At 49.4% G+C, this 16,069-nt stretch overlaps 1 protein-coding gene across 1 annotated transcript; it reads right to left on the bottom strand.

The window, feature by feature from the left end:
• Positions 1-5,880: 5,880 nt before the first annotated feature.
• On the bottom strand, positions 5,881-15,847 carry LOC123830009 (holocytochrome c-type synthase). Its single transcript, XM_045855944.1, has 7 exons — positions 15,702-15,847; positions 14,842-15,017; positions 12,101-12,237; positions 9,697-9,845; positions 9,311-9,430; positions 7,839-7,925; positions 5,881-7,337 (listed from the first exon to the last, which is right to left on the bottom strand). Exons 2-7 carry the CDS (start codon positions 14,963-14,965, stop codon positions 7,139-7,141), a joined length of 816 nt encoding a protein of 271 aa, XP_045711900.1. The 5' UTR covers positions 14,966-15,017; positions 15,702-15,847; the 3' UTR covers positions 5,881-7,138.
• Between the last annotated feature and the right edge of the window lie 222 nt (positions 15,848-16,069).

Below are 16,069 nucleotides of genomic sequence, written 5' to 3' on the forward strand. Positions count from 1 at the left end.
AAGGTGAAGGGATTAAGCAAAAAAAAAAAAAAAAAAGACACGGACAGCAGTATGGTAATTGTTCAGAGGCGGGGGGGTGGGGGGGTGGGGGTGGAAGAGGTCAAAGGGGAGACGAAGGGTGACCAAAAGAGACTTGACTTTGGGTGGTGAGCGCACGATGCTGCATGCAGGTGATGTTGATGGAGGTGTACCCTTGGAACCGGTGTGGTCTTATTACCCAATGTCGTCTCCATAAATGTAATTGAAAACAAAAGCAAAAATAAGAAAAAGAGAGCAGAGTACATAGCGGGAAGTAAGTGCTTTACCTCTTACACAAACGGCATGGAATTTGATGTAAGACGTGATGGCTTCACTTCCATTGCAGCAATAAGTGTATTATTTCTGTTATGGGGTGGGGGGTGGTACAGATGCCCGATACGCATTGCTGTTGTTACTGAATCCAGCCCGTTGAGGGGTGAGGCCCTATCTATCCCCTGGTCCAGGGGTCCCTAACAGAAAGCGGCTCTAGAACGGAGGGCGGCCTTCACACACGGGGAAACATCCTGCTGAGTCCAGGTCAGCTGGCTGTCCCTGGAAAGCGGCATGAGTGATCTGCAGAGGGATGGCGCAGCTGGGCAAGTTGGCATCCTTGGTGTGCCCTGCAGGTGACAGATTCGGCAAGAGGGTTAGAAGGCACAATCAGAACCATAAGAACGAAATGACAAAGCTAGAGACCAATTCTACAATGCCCTACATTAAGAAAGAGCGACTTTCTTGGAGGAGGATGTGCAAGGCATGTCCCACCTGTCCAAAGCTCCTTTGCCCACTCTACTTAGGCCGAGGGGAATATTCTGAGATTCCCCCCCTTTAACACGTCTGGGCCCTTTCGGTTCAAACCCTTAGGGCAGAAAAGGAAAGCAGCTTTAAGTGAAGCTGACAGACTGCCTCATACTTCACCAACTCAGTCACTTAGTCCAGCCAAACTGTTGAGTCTCAGGAGGCTCTTTCCAGTGTATTATTTATTTCAGATATTGCACGCTTTATTTGTGACTGGTCCTTTTTGATGGTGTGTATGTCATCGTTTCACACTGTCAAGTATCCTTATTCTAATCATTACTCTGAACTCTATCTGGTAAATTGCTTGCCTCCATTTCATCTAGTTCTTCTTCTGGAGAATTCTCTTGTTCTTTCATTTGATGCCTATTTCTCTGTCTTCCCATTTTGGCTGCCCCACCCCGGCCCGCCCCGCCCCGCCCCGCCCCGCCCTGCCTGTGACTGGCCCTGGGCAATCTGTTTGGAACTCTCAGCAATCCACAGCATGCAGCTCCCCCTGCTGGGCCTGGGTGTGTGAATAAGGAACCAGGCTGTGCACCAAGACCAGCTTTTATCAGCACCAGGCCTGGAGGAGAGTCAGCTGAAGTCTCAGAGCTCCCAGCAGGCTGCAGGCTTTCTGTAGGGCTAATCAGTGAAAGTCTTCCAGCTGTACTCCTCAGTAGCCGGGCTTAAGCTCCACGGGTTGGGGCAGAGTAGTCCCGTGGGCGGGGGTATTGCTTCCCCTGGGGGTGATGCCACTTTGGAGGGGAGTGCTCTACCTGAGAAAGATGGCTCCTGCAGTATGGGGAATGAATCAGCACAGAGATCCTGGTAGCTGTTCCTTCAGTTCTCTCCCCAGAGCCGCCAACCCCAGACTCTCCTCAAGTGTCTCTGGTTCACTCTGCCTTCTCTCTCTCTGCTGGAGCCCGGGGTAAGTGGCTACAAACAGAATTTTGTATGTTGGCCCTTTAAAAGGCTCTCTGTGTCCCCAGCTGTCTCTCCCTGGTGCACCGAAACCCTACTGCTTTTCACAGCCATAAGGTATTTGGGTTCCTTTCCCAGTTCTAATACTGTAGGCTGGGGAGCCAAGCTTGCAGTTTAGACCCCACACTTATCAGGGTGAACCCCCCAACTGCTGAAATATCCCTGCGGAACTTCAGCTGCCACCAGTGAGAGCCCACCCAGCCCTCTCATGCCCCCTCTGCACGCCCCTCCAGTCTCATTGTGGTGCTGTGGCTTCTTCCGTCTGGCCGTGGTTACAAGGCTTCTCTCCAGCCAGCGTTATTCAGGATGCTTTCTCTACCATTTAGTTGTAATTCCAGTTTGGTCCTGGGAGGTGGTTAGTGTAGCTTCCACGTACTCCACCGTCTCCTTTGGCCTCTCAGCAGATGGGCTTCTAAAGTGAAGCTTATAATGTGTAAATGCTCACGTAATGAGATCATAGACGTACACCCTAGGAAAACAGAAGGGAGAACCCACAGGTTAATTCACACAGAAAATCACAAACCCATCTCTCTCTCCGCGAGACTGTCTTTTGAGAAGACATCCTGTTACAAGGTCTTGGCTATAATGACATTAAATAGTGCCAATCTGACAAATAATTCTCGTGTATAAAGTGAACATCTCTGGTGACATTGAACTTCCAAGTGAAAACAAAACTTTGAAGACAGCTGCATCAGAGTCCAACGTCCTCCACTGAGCGCTGTGATTTTCCTTGAAAGATGATTTTTCTCCTTAAGATCACCCTCATTGTCCCCAAAATGGACTACATTAGTCCACTTTTAATTTTTTGCCCATTCATTTGCATAAACACAACAAGAGCAACAACTGATCACATAGGATCTTTAAGTATGCTTTGCTAGAACTCACAGGAGGAACCTTGAGATTGACCCTTAATCTACCCTTCAGGGCCCAGAAGCCAAGCCACACACTTGCCATCAGGCTTTGCCTGCACTTCCTGTGTTCCTCAAGTCCTGGAGTTTCCCATCGTGTCTTAGGGTTCCTCCCTAAGGGTTCCTCCCTTGCCATATTTCAGGAAAGCAACCTTCATTCTCTCCCTGGAAGGACTGCCATGAACCACATGACCCAGCAAGGTACCAGGCCATTTCTCCAGTGGGCTTTTGTTGGTTTGGAAAGTCACTCTTAGTTTCTCAAGGTTTTATGGTAACAACCAGAGGCCAGGCACGCCTCCTGCTGGCGTGGCATTCCAGTCAAACTCTTTTTTAACAAAACCACCAATTGCAACTGGTTTCAGTGGCTTTATGCAAGGACACCTGATGCTGGCACTCATAAAGACTGCCAAATTCTGGAGGGATCAGGTAGGGAGAAAAATGGCAAGTGTGAAGGGAAATCCATATCCTTCTAATATCTACCCAAATTCCATCTCCATGCCTTTTATTTTCCCATTACTTACTTTCCCACTTAGTGTGAAGTTTTTAAGAAACTCGCAGAAACCTCAATTTTATTTCAGAACTAAAGCAAAGACAGTAAAAAAAAGAAGCGGGACTAGAACTAGCCTTAGCATCTTGGGAGGCAAGACCTTTTTGGGAGGTGATTCTGGGAAGGGGTGGAGCCTCATGATGGGATTACTGCTCTTATAGAAAGCACCTGAGAGCTCCCTCCCCCTTCCAACACCTGAGGACCGAAGGAGAAGATGGGCGGCTGTGAACCACAAAGCTGGCGCTCCTTACAACATACCAAGTCTGCCAGCACCTTGAGCTTGGACTTCCCAACCTCCACAACTGTGAGAAACACGTTCTGTTGTTTATAAGCCACCAGGTTGATGGTATTTTTTTAGTAGCAGCCTGAACAGACTAAGACAGTATTTTGTTATTCTTGTTACAGCTGGCAAAGCTGAGGCCGAGAGATATTAAGATCACACAGCAAGTGAAGGCTTGAGCGTTGACTCTTAGCCATCCGCCTGTCTCCAGGACACACCATCTTTTTTTTTTTAATTTTTATAATTGAGGTATCATTGGCAGTATATTAGATTCAGATGTAAGAAGTAATGATTTGGTATTTGTGTATATATATATATTATGAAATGATCACAATAGGTCTAGTTAACATCTGTTACCTTACAGTTACAATTTTTTTCTCTGAGATGAGAACTTTTAAGATCTACTCGTAGGAACTTTCAAAAAAGCAACACAGCATTGGTAACTATAATTACTATGCTGTGCACTACATCCCTATGACACATTTGTCTTACAATTAGAGATTTGTACTTCTGACCCTCTCCACAAATTGCCCCCATGCCCTGACCCCAACCTCTGGCAACCACCAATTTTCTCTGTACCTATGAGCCTGGTTTGGGGGGCTCTATTTTTTAAGATTGCACATATAAGTGAAATCATATGGTATGTCTTTCTCTGAATTATTCACTTAGCATAATGCCCTCAAGGTTCATTCATGTTTTTACAAATGGTGAGATTTTTTTTTAGTTATTAATCCATTTTTAAAGAGGGAAGGGAGGGAGAGAGAGAGAGAGACATCAATGTGCGGTTGCTGGGGGTCGTGGCCTGCAACCCAGGCATGTGCCCTGACTGGGAATCGAACCTGCGATGCTTTGGTTGGCAGCTCACGCTCAATCCACTGAGCTACGCCAGCCAGGGCTGGTAAGATTCTTTTTAATGGGCAAATAATATTATGCGTATATACATCACGTTCTCTTTACCCACTCATCTGTCAGTGGACACTCGGGTTGTTTCCATATCTTGGCTATTGTGAATAATTCTTCAAGGAGCATGGGGGTCTGGGTACCTTTTTGAGGACAAACATTCTTGGTGACCACACAGCTTCAAGCCTATGAAGGCACAAATGATCTGGAGCGCAAGGCCCGCGGTCACCATAGAAGTGAGGCATGAAATGCGCCTCTTTAGCTAAGGAAGAATAACTGTGGTAGAGGACAAACTATACTGGTGACAGTACGGAACCTGGAACTACATATTCAAACATACGTATGAGAACTTGCCCACCCGGGATGACAAGGCTGTCTCAATTCTAGTGCTTAACCATTTCATGGATAAACTGTCCTGTGTAAGGCAGGGCTGCACTGTTTGCTGTTTTGCATGCCCATGATGATGCAGGGAACACGAATGGATTTTATTTGGGTAATCACTAGTAATACCCCATGTTTATATGCAGTCCCAGTTCACCCCCCCTACCTGTTTGCCAACACTTAGCCCAATGTCCAGTAGTTTGTTCTGATTCTAAATACAGCTGTTTTCTCCCTGGCTGGCGTAGCTCAGGGGATTGAGTGAGGGCTGCGAACCAAAGTGTCGCAGGTTCGATTCCCAGCCAGGGCACATGCCAGGGTTGCAGACCATGGCCCCCAGCAACTGCACATTCATGTTTCTCTCTCTCCTCCCTCCATTCCTTCTCTAAAAATAAATAAATCTTAAAAAAAATAAATACAGCTGTTTCCATAGACAAAAGACTTGAGTTTCAAACACTGAAGACTACCCAAGATGAATTTCAAGTTATAAACGAAACCTCCTATCAGAGTAGAGCGGTATTGATCCCTGAATAGGATCATGTATACTCTAGACACCAAGCAGCTGTGAGAGCGAACAGGCTGTAGTCCTTCCCAGGGGTGGGGTGCGTGTAAGCTGTTGATCTGGTCATCAGGTTTGCTTGCTAGTTGACTTGAGAGGTGGTTTTTCTCAACACTAAAGCCCCGTAAAAGCAGTGCCTGCCTGTGGCTCACTTTTCAGTTTTTGGTTACAACACTGTTTCTCATAATGCCTTATCCTATACTTTAAAAAAATGCCAACAGTAATGATTTTCCTTAGTACAGGCAACGTTGTTCTATTGTGATTTGCTTTATTGCACTCCATAGCTGTTACTTTTTTTTTTTTTATTACAAATTGAAGGCAAAATCCTCTGCCCCAACAAAAAGATTACGACTCCCTTTGTGGTATTGGTTTATTGCGGTGGTCTGGCACTAGGCCCGCAGTGTCTCTGAGCTGTGCCTGTAAAATGTGACCCGCGGGTAAGATGCCTGCCCCCAGCAGGGAGACTGTGGTATTACTTCTGGGAAGGTCACTGTTGTCTGAAGAAATGTGTAAGTGTAACGTTACTCTTAAATAAATTTTCAAAACCAGTTAATGGTGAGCTTTATTTTAAAATATACAAATATCTTGAAATGTAGAAGAGCTTAAGGTTGTTGGATTTAAAACAAAGTCCACGCAAAGCTGTCACAACAAAGAAATCCATAGTAAATTAACCACTGTAGACTAATTCCATCTACTCACTTAACAATTTCAGTATTTAGGAGAAATGAGTTACTATTACCAACTCAAAAGAACAGAGAAAAACCCCGATAGTTACTTATCACATGCTGTTCTAAGAGGAACCACCACTTTATGGATTACTGGTACCAAGAATTTCAACGCCAAACTTAGAGCTCCCTTTAAAAAAATCTGAATGGAGACAGGAAGCTGATGCAAATACTGTCATTTGGGAAAAATACTCTCTGTGAATTCTAACACTCAACAAAACAGAGTCACGTTTTAGACAGGGACCACCCCTAACACTGCACCTTGAGCCAGACCATCAAGGTTCAGATCAGGCCAACTGCAGGCAGAAGGAACGGGACTCGAAAAGTGGGCAATGAGACCTGCTTGTTGGGAGCAGTTACGTATCCGAACAATGAGAGTTCAAATGAAAATTAAAATGTTAAAACACATATTCTAATGCACATGCACCACCAAATCATGGGGGAATTGAAACTGTTCTACAACAAGGTCCAGTGTGAACAATTTATGAGGATTTGGAGAGCCAAGACACATCTTACTTTTGCCGAAATGTGTTCCAGTGTAAACCTTTGCATTTCCTTCAGGGGTCACTACTATATCATAGGGACTTTAAAAATGCTGGTAACTCTTTAAAAAGCGTAAGTGAACAGCTCTAATGAAAATATTTGACCCGGTAAAAGCTCCTGAGGATCACACGGGTTTTCGGGTGTATGTCTCAAGTATTCAAGAGAAGACAGTGACAAAAAAAGCAGCTCTCTTCACATTGTAAGGAAAAGTGCTGTTCCAGACGTTCGCTTTTCTGGATTCAATACACACGTAATACTGCCGTTAAAGGGAACGTGAAGGGACTGCTTCCCGCTTGACCTAAGTGGGAAGGAAACGTAAAATGACCCGCCATAAATGGCAGGGTGGAAACAGAACTCCAAAGGGCACTCGCATGCTATCCCTCGCTCACTGAAATGTAAGGCCATTACCCACTTGACCTTCCCAGTACATCATAAGTGCAATTCAGTTTGGGGAAAATAGTTTAATGTAATCCTCAGGAAAAAAAAATAGTTTATATTTTCCCATCTCTAACAAAGCAGCTCTTATGAGGTCCAGCGCCACCAGGCGACCTTCATCCTGTCCCACACCGCTGAAAGCGAATCCATCGCTGGCCGGACGTCCAGGATGGTGAACTGGTAGTCCTGGTTGACCTCCCCGCCGTCGTAGTAGTCAATGATGTACCTGACTTCCGTCCCACAGCGGTTGATGATCCAGTCGTGCCTGTCGAAAGGCAACTCGTACCTGGAGAAGAGAAGACATGCTGGTAAGCGCTCCTGCCCGCCCGGGGGGCCTCCAGCTCTGGAAAAGCTGCGAGAAAGGCAGAGCAGCAGCACGTGGGAAGTGTGCCTGGGAACCACAGCCCGCAGCGCGGAGGACGGTGGAGCTGAAGGTCTGGGACGAGCCGGGTCGACAGGCAGGCAGTCCTGTCTACAGAGGAACAAGGCCACGGGAAAGGTGGGGCTCTGCCTACCTGGGAGCAAAGGGAGGAGCCCCAGGTGCCGTCCCAAAGAGGAGTAAGAGGACAGCTCGGTTCGATCCTGTGGTCCTCAGCTGGGAAGTAACCCAGGACACCCGACCGGGCCTGCCCACCGCCAGGCCAACTTCCGGGACAGGGGAAGCCTAGAGCTGCGCGCTGAGTAAGTCTTGGAAGACGGCCCTCCAGTTCTCAGGCTGCCTGGTTTTGGAGCCCAGGGAGAGGGACCCCGACACAGGAGTGGCAGTCACCTGCGGCGCCACACTCACCCCATCCAGGAGCGGATTCTCGCCCGCGGTGAGTACTCCTTGGCTTTACCTCCGAACCGGACCAACGACGGACCACAAGGGCACTCCCTAGAAAGCCCCAAGTAAGATAAGTATATACAAAGATGTTCTTTCCTTTGCAAAATAAGATGCTGCAGTTTATCGATAATATGCATTTTTCAAGTCAGATTTACAAAGGAAGGCGGCTTTGCAAAAGTCAAAGAAATACACCTATTCATTAACAATGAATCCTTGAGTCATTGATCAGATACGTTCCCCTCCCTCCACCTCCTTCCAAGCATCTGCACTGCTCTTCGCAGGAGTCAGGAACCAGGGCCTTTCCATTCGGCGTGGGGGACACAGGCCTAGCGATTCTCAGGGGAAAAAGAAGGGTGAATATTGGGCATCACGCTTCTCTTTCACATAGAGCAGTGTTTTGTTTTGTTTTTTTCAGATGAACATAAGAAAATCCTATACTGTTCTTGGATTTGCAACTAATGAATGGCCTGCAGGAAGAAATAAAATGCGGGGTGAATCCCTAGGAACTAATGTAATTAGCGTCAGCGCAGCTCCTTAAGGCAGTAGTAAGCGCACACAAGCACACGGGTGGCCAGGACCTGGCTATAGAACCGCTCGCCCTCTGCAGAGCCTCGGCGGGGACTTCCCCGGTGCCAGCCGGCCCAGGCCCAGGCCCAGGGAGCGCGGGGGAGCAGCCCCACACGAGACCCTCCTGCGCTGGCGCTGGCGGAGCTCCTGGTCCGCCTTCTCCCCCAGAGGACGGCCTGCGTGCCGGGTGTCTCCTATCTGGAGGCCTGCTGGGGACTCGGTGTGTGCCGTTGAGTGAGCATCTCCCTGGGGGCAGAGAGCAATTTAGTGTCCTCTGTCCCGCACGCTCTGCTTTCAGTGGCCTCAGACACTCCTGTTGGGAGTGAGGGTCTCTGGCCCCTCCCCTTGAATTTGGAAGGCCAGGGACACCTGGGGCTTCCAAAGTTCGGTCATCAAAGGAGATGCAGCTTCCACCAGGAGCTTTTTGGAACCCCAAGTCTGAGAATTCAGACAGCACAGCGTGAGGAAGCCAAAGCAGCCGCATTTACAGGCCGTGGGCAGGTGTCATGGCCAACAGCCGGCATCCCTCACCAGACAAGCAAGTGGGGCCATCAGAGGGTTCCAGCCCACGACTGTCAAGCTAACCCTGAGCACTGGGGCGGGTGAGGCCCCAGACACGGGGAGCAGAGATGAGCCATCCCTACTCCCCACTTTCTGCACTCGGGACCCACCAACTCCATGAGCATGACGACATGGCTGCCGTCCTCCATGGCAGTGTGGGACTGGTCTGCCACGTGACAGTCACTGGAACAGACCTGCTACCTACAGTGTTTTATTAAAATGACACATCTGAATAAATGTTAAAACTCCAGAAAACAGACATAAACTAAGAGGCTGGAGGGATTTTTTTTTAAAGATCTCATACTTACGCAGCATGAAGCGCTTCCCACTTCAAAATCTCCTTCCAAGCTTGCTCGTTGTTCTGATTGTGGATTCTAATGATGTTGTACATGTCCTTCTGACTGATGTCGTCATCCTTCCACTTCCACCTAGGAGAGAGCGGTCGGTGAGATGGGACAAACCTCCTGGGGTCTGTGTGGACACACATGTCCCGTTAGTCCTGTCTCTCCGTAGAGTCCTGCGTAAACTACAGTGGCTTTGCGGTTCTCCTCCGGTAAGTCTGAGAATTATTCTAAACAGATTAACTTTTTAAATAAAAACTTACTGTATGTTTGGGGGACAAAAACCTCTTCTGCATGCATTCTAAGATGAATGTGACAAATTTCTGTTCTCAGCCCCGCACTCCCTCGCTTACCCTTTTTTTAACATCGCGTTCCAGAACATCTGTTCCGAAGGATAAACCCACTTTTTCTCAGAATCTGCTCTTGGAATGGATGACTCCTCTCTGGCAGTAGAGAGTGGAAATGGCTGATCGGGCGCCGGAGTCTGGTTAGGTGGTGGCATCTAAATAAAATAAATAGAATTTTTTTTAAAGATTGTAAATGTGTTCTCCAGTAGAAACGAGCAATATAACTAACTACTTCTGGGGAAGCAACACATCACACACGTGACACAGGCCCTCTTTGAAAGCACTGCTGTCCAAGTTTCAGATGGCTCACATCACTTGGCTGTCTGAAGAGTGAGGGCACTGAGGTGGTGTCTCCTTGTTGTCCAAGTTCTCCTACACGGTCAATACACCTTGTGGTTCTAGTTTTGGTCTCCTTCTCCTCAAGGATTAAGAACTAAAAACAAACACGCACCATGATCCGTAGGCACCTCTACAATATACGTACACCACCGCTTCCTATTGGAAAATCTGTTACTTTCAGGATCTGGCTTATGCTTTCAGCTTTTGGGCTGAGGGCATTACGGACGAGAGGTGCCGGCCCCGCACCAGCAGACTGCAGGGAGGGGACAACGCTTTCTCCCCGACACAGGGGCCGCGGTACCATTATGCAAATACTTAGCCTGGCCCGGGGTTTCTCACTCTTGGCAGTGTTGCCCTTTAGGCTGGACAACACCCGGTTATCAGGCTCTGTTTGAGCACTGCAGGACATTTAACAACGTGCCTGACCTCTACCCAATGGTGCCCCTCTTCCCCACTTACGACGACCAATGTCCCCCAAGGGGCAAAACTGCCCCAGATTTAGAATGACTGGCCTAGAACTCCTTTTTGTAGTGAAAGTATGAAGCATCTCATAGCAGGTGTACAGAAATGATGATGTCCCAACACGACCCCTGGTTAGAAAGATGGCAGAAGAGCTGGGCGTGCTGGCCCCACACTGAGCATTTTACTGCATTTTCTCCAAAGAGGGTTTAAGAACACAGGCCGGAGGCAGGTGGGAATTTAGTTTGGGCTCTGCCGCTTCCTGGGTGAATGACGCGGGGCAAATGGCTTCTTCCCTCACTCTTGGCGTCGCCAGCTCTAAAACGGGGACATGAGGACGCCTGACTGCATAGAGTTGTTACGAGGATTATGGGAGAGTGTATGGTGCTCAGCATACTCCAAAAGATGTGAGAAAAAAACAAAAAACAAAAAACCCCCCAAAACTTCGCTGTTTTTCATATTCTCCCTACATGCCAGAACCCCACGGGATGAGTCAAGGTCTGCAGGACTCCGAAGGCTCATGCTCTGGACCACTACGGCGCTGGAGATGATCTGCACCAGTGGTCTAAAAGGGGCGCTTCTGGAAGTGTCTGCAGATGCTTCTGTTTGTCACGACTGAGCAAGGAGGGAGGTACTGGCATCTAGTGGGTGGTGACCGGAGATGCTGCTCAGTGTCCCACAGGACGCAGGACAGCACCCTCCCCAAGGAATCATCTAGCCCCAGGTGTCACTAGTGGCTACGGGGAGAAACCCGGGTCTAGCCCACCTTCTTCCCCAACACAGCAGTTTCCTTATAGCTTCGTGGGGTCGTTACTGAGCACCCTGGAGATGTTTGTGCCTCCACCTGCAACACTCCCTGAACCAGCCGGCGCCTGGATGCCGCGGTTCCCAGCCTCCAGCACTGTGCGAAACAAACGCCTGTTGTTTGTAAGCCACCAGGTCACGGCTCTGTTCTATATGTCACATTATATGACATATTGCTGTATATATGCCTTCCATGCCCTTTCTTTTCCAGACTAAGTATCTCTCCTTTCCTGAAATGTTGCCTGGATTGCCAAGATTTCTAAATACTTTCTGAGAACCCTGTGGCCTTCTAAACGACAGGTCCCAGTCTCCATTAAAATGTGATTCCAAACACGAAACCTCAAGCCCCTGTGTGGTCTGACTATCACAAAACGCAGTGAGGCCGCGCTTGTCCTGTCCCTGCTTTCTCAACGGCATACCACTGCTGGCTGCCACGTGGTGCTGCGACACCCCAGTGCCTCATGTGCAGGCTGGCACCCAGCTACTCCCTAAGAGGTCCCCCGGTCTTACAGCGTACCGACAAGGTTCCCCCAGACCAGAAACACCTTTACTAACTCTAGTTGCACTCCTAATAGAATGTCCCTTCAACTATCCCAAGAGGAGACATTCTCTCGGGATGGCTTATTAGCAGTCCACCCACTCCGGTACTTCGTGATCACCATTTTCTTTCTCTTCATCACACTTTCTGGATTGTCCCTGTGGATGGACTATCAGATTTGTTTTAAGAGAATAAACCCTAGCAGTGTGCGCTTTGTCTTGGAATTCCATCAAAGCATGCCTGTGTACAGAGCTCCAGGAAGAAGATTACCAGATTGGAAGGATGTAGGTTCTCCTTATTTGCAGCGCCGGTAACAGGACACTCCACATACTCGTATGCGCGTTCCTGGTGGGCAGGCCCGGAGTGGGTTTTGCTCTCATCGGTTGGCTGTGCACTCACGGGACAACCTGAAACAAATCAAGCATAAAGACGCTGTTACCACAAAGGCAGGACATCTGGCTCCCTCAACCTGGGGCCTGAAGAGCGGAATTTCTGACCAGCGATGACCACAGGCAAAGCCAGGTGTCTGCTGCTGAAAGCTGCCCAAAGCTAAGCTAGCTAACATTCTGATACCCTAAACTCGAGGAGAAGCGTCTATAAATTTACTTTCCCTTTGAAAGAGAAACCGGTACCCCTTCTCTTACTGTGTCATGCCCCTAGCAAAAATACCCCTCCCAAAGAACTCAGCATTTGCAAGGCAATGCCACGGTTTCGGTAAAGGGCTGGAAGGTACCCACCTGGACTGGCAGCTGTGAGCTGCTGCAGAGGAACCTAAGTGGGGGCCGGGACACATTTTACCCGTCACCCCCTGACTCTGCAGTCCCAGGTTCCAGACAAGACCCAACCCCAAACAGGACACAGGAGATGAAAATGAGCAGAGGAACCCTCAAAAAAGACTTCTGGAGAAAAGTCTCAATGCGCTCTGCTTGTGCTCTGCCCTAGGACTAAAACAAAGCACAGAAGGCTCCCACCTGGCTGAGGTGCTAGTCCCCGTCAGAAGACAGCCAAGCGTTTAGGAAGAACACATTAGAGAAAACATCCCATAACCATGTAGGATCCAGATGCCACTTAGCAGAGAAGGTCTGAACCTATGAGAGCAGCAGCAGGAAGGGCAGTCAGTGCCCAAGGATACTGGGTACCCATGGAAGCAAGTGTGGGGACTGAGAAGCTGGTCTATGGCTTAGAGAGGGGACAAGTGTCAGGCGAGCAACAGCCCAGGAAGACAGCTGTGGGTGTAACAACATCCTAGTCTGAGGCAGCAGCAATAACACCAGGAATACACTGGGTGCTGGATGCCCCCCGCAAAAGACAAGTTCCCTTTCACCTGCTGTCCTGTGCTTCCCCTTCCAGACCCGTATTCCACCCGAGGGGTGAAGGCAGCCTTGCTGTACCTCCTCTCCTCTGCACCACTCCCAGTGCCAGTCTTTTTGGGCTCACTGATCCCAGCTGGGTGTTCATAAAAAATACTGTTTACATTTTTCATGTTCCACAACCCCCAGCCCCTTCAATTTCTTACAACTATCCACACCCTTTACTAACGAAAATACATCCGACCGACAGCTCGTCTGGGTACACCGCACATGGAATCAAACTGATAGGCAGGGCTGTGATCTCCCTGGGGATGCTCAGGACAGGAGCACACTCCACCTGTGTCAATTCACCCTGTTCGGAGAAACCCTGCAAGAGAGCTGGATCTGTCCTTGTCCAAGGTCACGGAGTTTTTGCCGGCCTTGCTCCTTATGAGCCGTGTGATCTCTAACTTTCCTTAACTATAATATAGGGGGAAAACCCACCACGCAGGGTTAGGAGGAGGAGGATGTCAATTCCATCGGGAAAGGGCTTTTGCCTGTTTTATACATTGCTGTGCTCGCGGTGCCAGCACAAACAAGCGAGATCCACCAGTGCTCGGCGCACAGTGGGCAGTGATTAAGTCCTTGCTGACTGACCAGAGGAATGAAGTGTTAGCACTCGGTAAGGAGGCCATGCTGACTCCTCCCCTCATGTCTTGAAACAAGAAGTCACACATCAGGCTGATTCAGGCTTGCTTTTTTTTTTTTTTCATTTTTATTTTTTTTTTATTTTTATTTTAATTGTTGTTCAAGTACAGTTTTCTGCCTTTTACTCCCATATTTGCCAATGATACTTTAGACAAGGGTTTCATCTCCAAAATACATAAAGAACTCACGTGACTCCACTCTAAGAAGACAAGCAGCCCAATTAAAAAACGGGCAAAGGACTTGAACAGACACTTCTCCAAGGACATACATGCGGCCCAGAGACACATGAAAAGATGCTCAGCATCACTAGCCATCAGAGAGATGCAAATAAAAACCACAGTGAGATACCACTTGAGGCTTGCTTTATATAAACAGTCTTTTGCATTTGCACCTAAAGAATGAACAGCGAGTCCATCAGGCGATCACTTATTTTTACACAGATGAATACTGCCATGGATATAGCAGTCAAGTTGTCTAGATAAATAAAGATAGGTAGATTTAGACTAAAGTTTCTCAACCACTGCCCTCTTGACATTTGAGGCCAGGTGAGTTTTTGTTTGGGGGTTGTCCTGTGCACTGCAGGTTGTTTAGCAGAACTACTGGCTTCTACTCGCTAGATGTACCCATTCCCCTCAGTTGTAAAAAGCAAAGATGTCTCCAGACATTTCCCTGGGGGGACAGGGAATCACCCCCCAGGTAGACAACCACTGATGGAGACACAGGCAAACTTTGGGGATGGGGCTGATGTGTGGAACAAACCCCACACCCTCACACATTATCTCAGCTCATCGTCATAATAACCCTCTGAAGCAGCAGTATCCTCATCTTACAGCTGATGGGTTGAGAAGTAACTCGTCTACAGTCACGTAACCCGTAAGTAGCAACGTAAGGACCCAACCCAGGCTGCCGCACTCCCGGGCCTCGGAGCCTCACTAGCATGCTGTACTGTGGCTTCCCTAAAATCCTTTTGAGGATTCTCTTTTGTTTTTATATTCTAGACAAAATGTCAATTACCTTTCATTTTCCCTTCATGCATTGGACATCCTGAAGGCGGGGATACAGTCGCGGATGTAGTCTGGTGGTCTGAAGCACTTGAGGTCTGGACTGCAACAGCAGGGGTCGATGTAGACAAACCCATGGCTGGAACCGCAGTGTTGAAACTGAACAATTCTAGAATTCTTTAAGGGTTCCTTTATTTTTAGAGAGAGGGGAAGGAAGGGAGAAAGACAGAGAAACATCAATGTGTGGTCGCCTCTAGCGCGCTCCCCACTGGGGACGCAGCCTGCAACCCACCCAGGCCTGAGCCCTGACTGGGAATCGAACCAATGACCCTTCAGTTTGCAGGCCGGCACTCAATCCACTGAGCCACGCCAGCCAGGGCTCTCTAGGAATTCTTAATCTGGCCAACCCTTGTTATTCCTGATTGTTATCCTTACGGGCGTTTACAGGGCAGGGTACACTTCCAGCGACAGCTTGAATATATTACCGCCTCTGGGAATTACTAGTGTGACACGTACACCAGGCTTTGGGGAAATGTTTCTAACGGTGTGTGGATTCCGAGGGCGAGGTGAGGTGGCCCCTGCGAAACCACGTCACAGTAAGGCGGTTAGGCCGGGACACAGAGGGTCCTAGGTGGTGATCGCAAGGGAGCGAGGTCCACGGTGCACACTAGACCCCGGGCCCCAGGGCTTAGCGAGCGTTTGCGGGTCTGGGAAAAGTACGGCGCAGAAAAGCGCGGGGGGAAGGAAGGAAAGGACGGCGACGGCAGAGGGCAAGGTACAAACGGTCCTCCTCACAAGGTCCCCCCGTGTTCCATCGCTCCGGTCCCCGGACTCGAGATCCCCACCGACCTCGGCGAGCCGACTCCCCCGCACCTGAATCCCGTCCGGGCCGCTCCGGGCGCCTGGCCCCGCCTCTCACTTCCAACTCCGGCCTGGAGCGGCAGCGCGCCGCCGCCGCCTGCCGCCTTTCCCCGCGCTCGGTCACCGCTGTCGGCGCGGTCAACTCCTGCGACCGCGCGCGCCGCGACTTCCGTTTCTGAAGGCGGGACTTCCGTGTGCACCCTAGTCAGAGCGCGAGCTGAGGAGGCAGAGCTTCCGTCAATCACAAAGGAGTTAGCCCCGCCCCCTCCCTCCTCGGCCAGTAAGCGCGCGCCCCGCGCTCTGGTCCCGCCCCTCCTGGCCACGCGCTTTCCCCGCTGGGGCAGAGCCGGCGGGGTGAATTTGGCCCGGGCCGGAGATTT

Source organism: Phyllostomus hastatus, unplaced genomic scaffold (assembly GCF_019186645.2).
Source record: "Phyllostomus hastatus isolate PE091 unplaced genomic scaffold, TTU_PhHast_1.1 phas_scaffold_12, whole genome shotgun sequence".
NCBI lineage: Eukaryota > Metazoa > Chordata > Mammalia > Chiroptera > Phyllostomidae > Phyllostomus > Phyllostomus hastatus.

Bases quoted from the DNA above. Each gene is read 5' to 3' on its own strand.
- LOC123830009 (XM_045855944.1), bottom strand. From the start codon at position 14,965: ATGGGTTTGTCTACATCGACCCCTGCTGTTGCAGTCCAGACCTCAAGT. The intron at 12,238-14,841 runs GTAATTGACATT...GATTTGTTTCAG, and splicing joins GCATGAAGGGAAAATGAAAG to GTTGTCCCGTGAGTGCACAG. The intron at 7,338-7,838 runs GTGAGTGTGGCG...TCTCTTCTCCAG, and splicing joins AGAATCCGCTCCTGGATGGG to GTACGAGTTGCCTTTCGACA.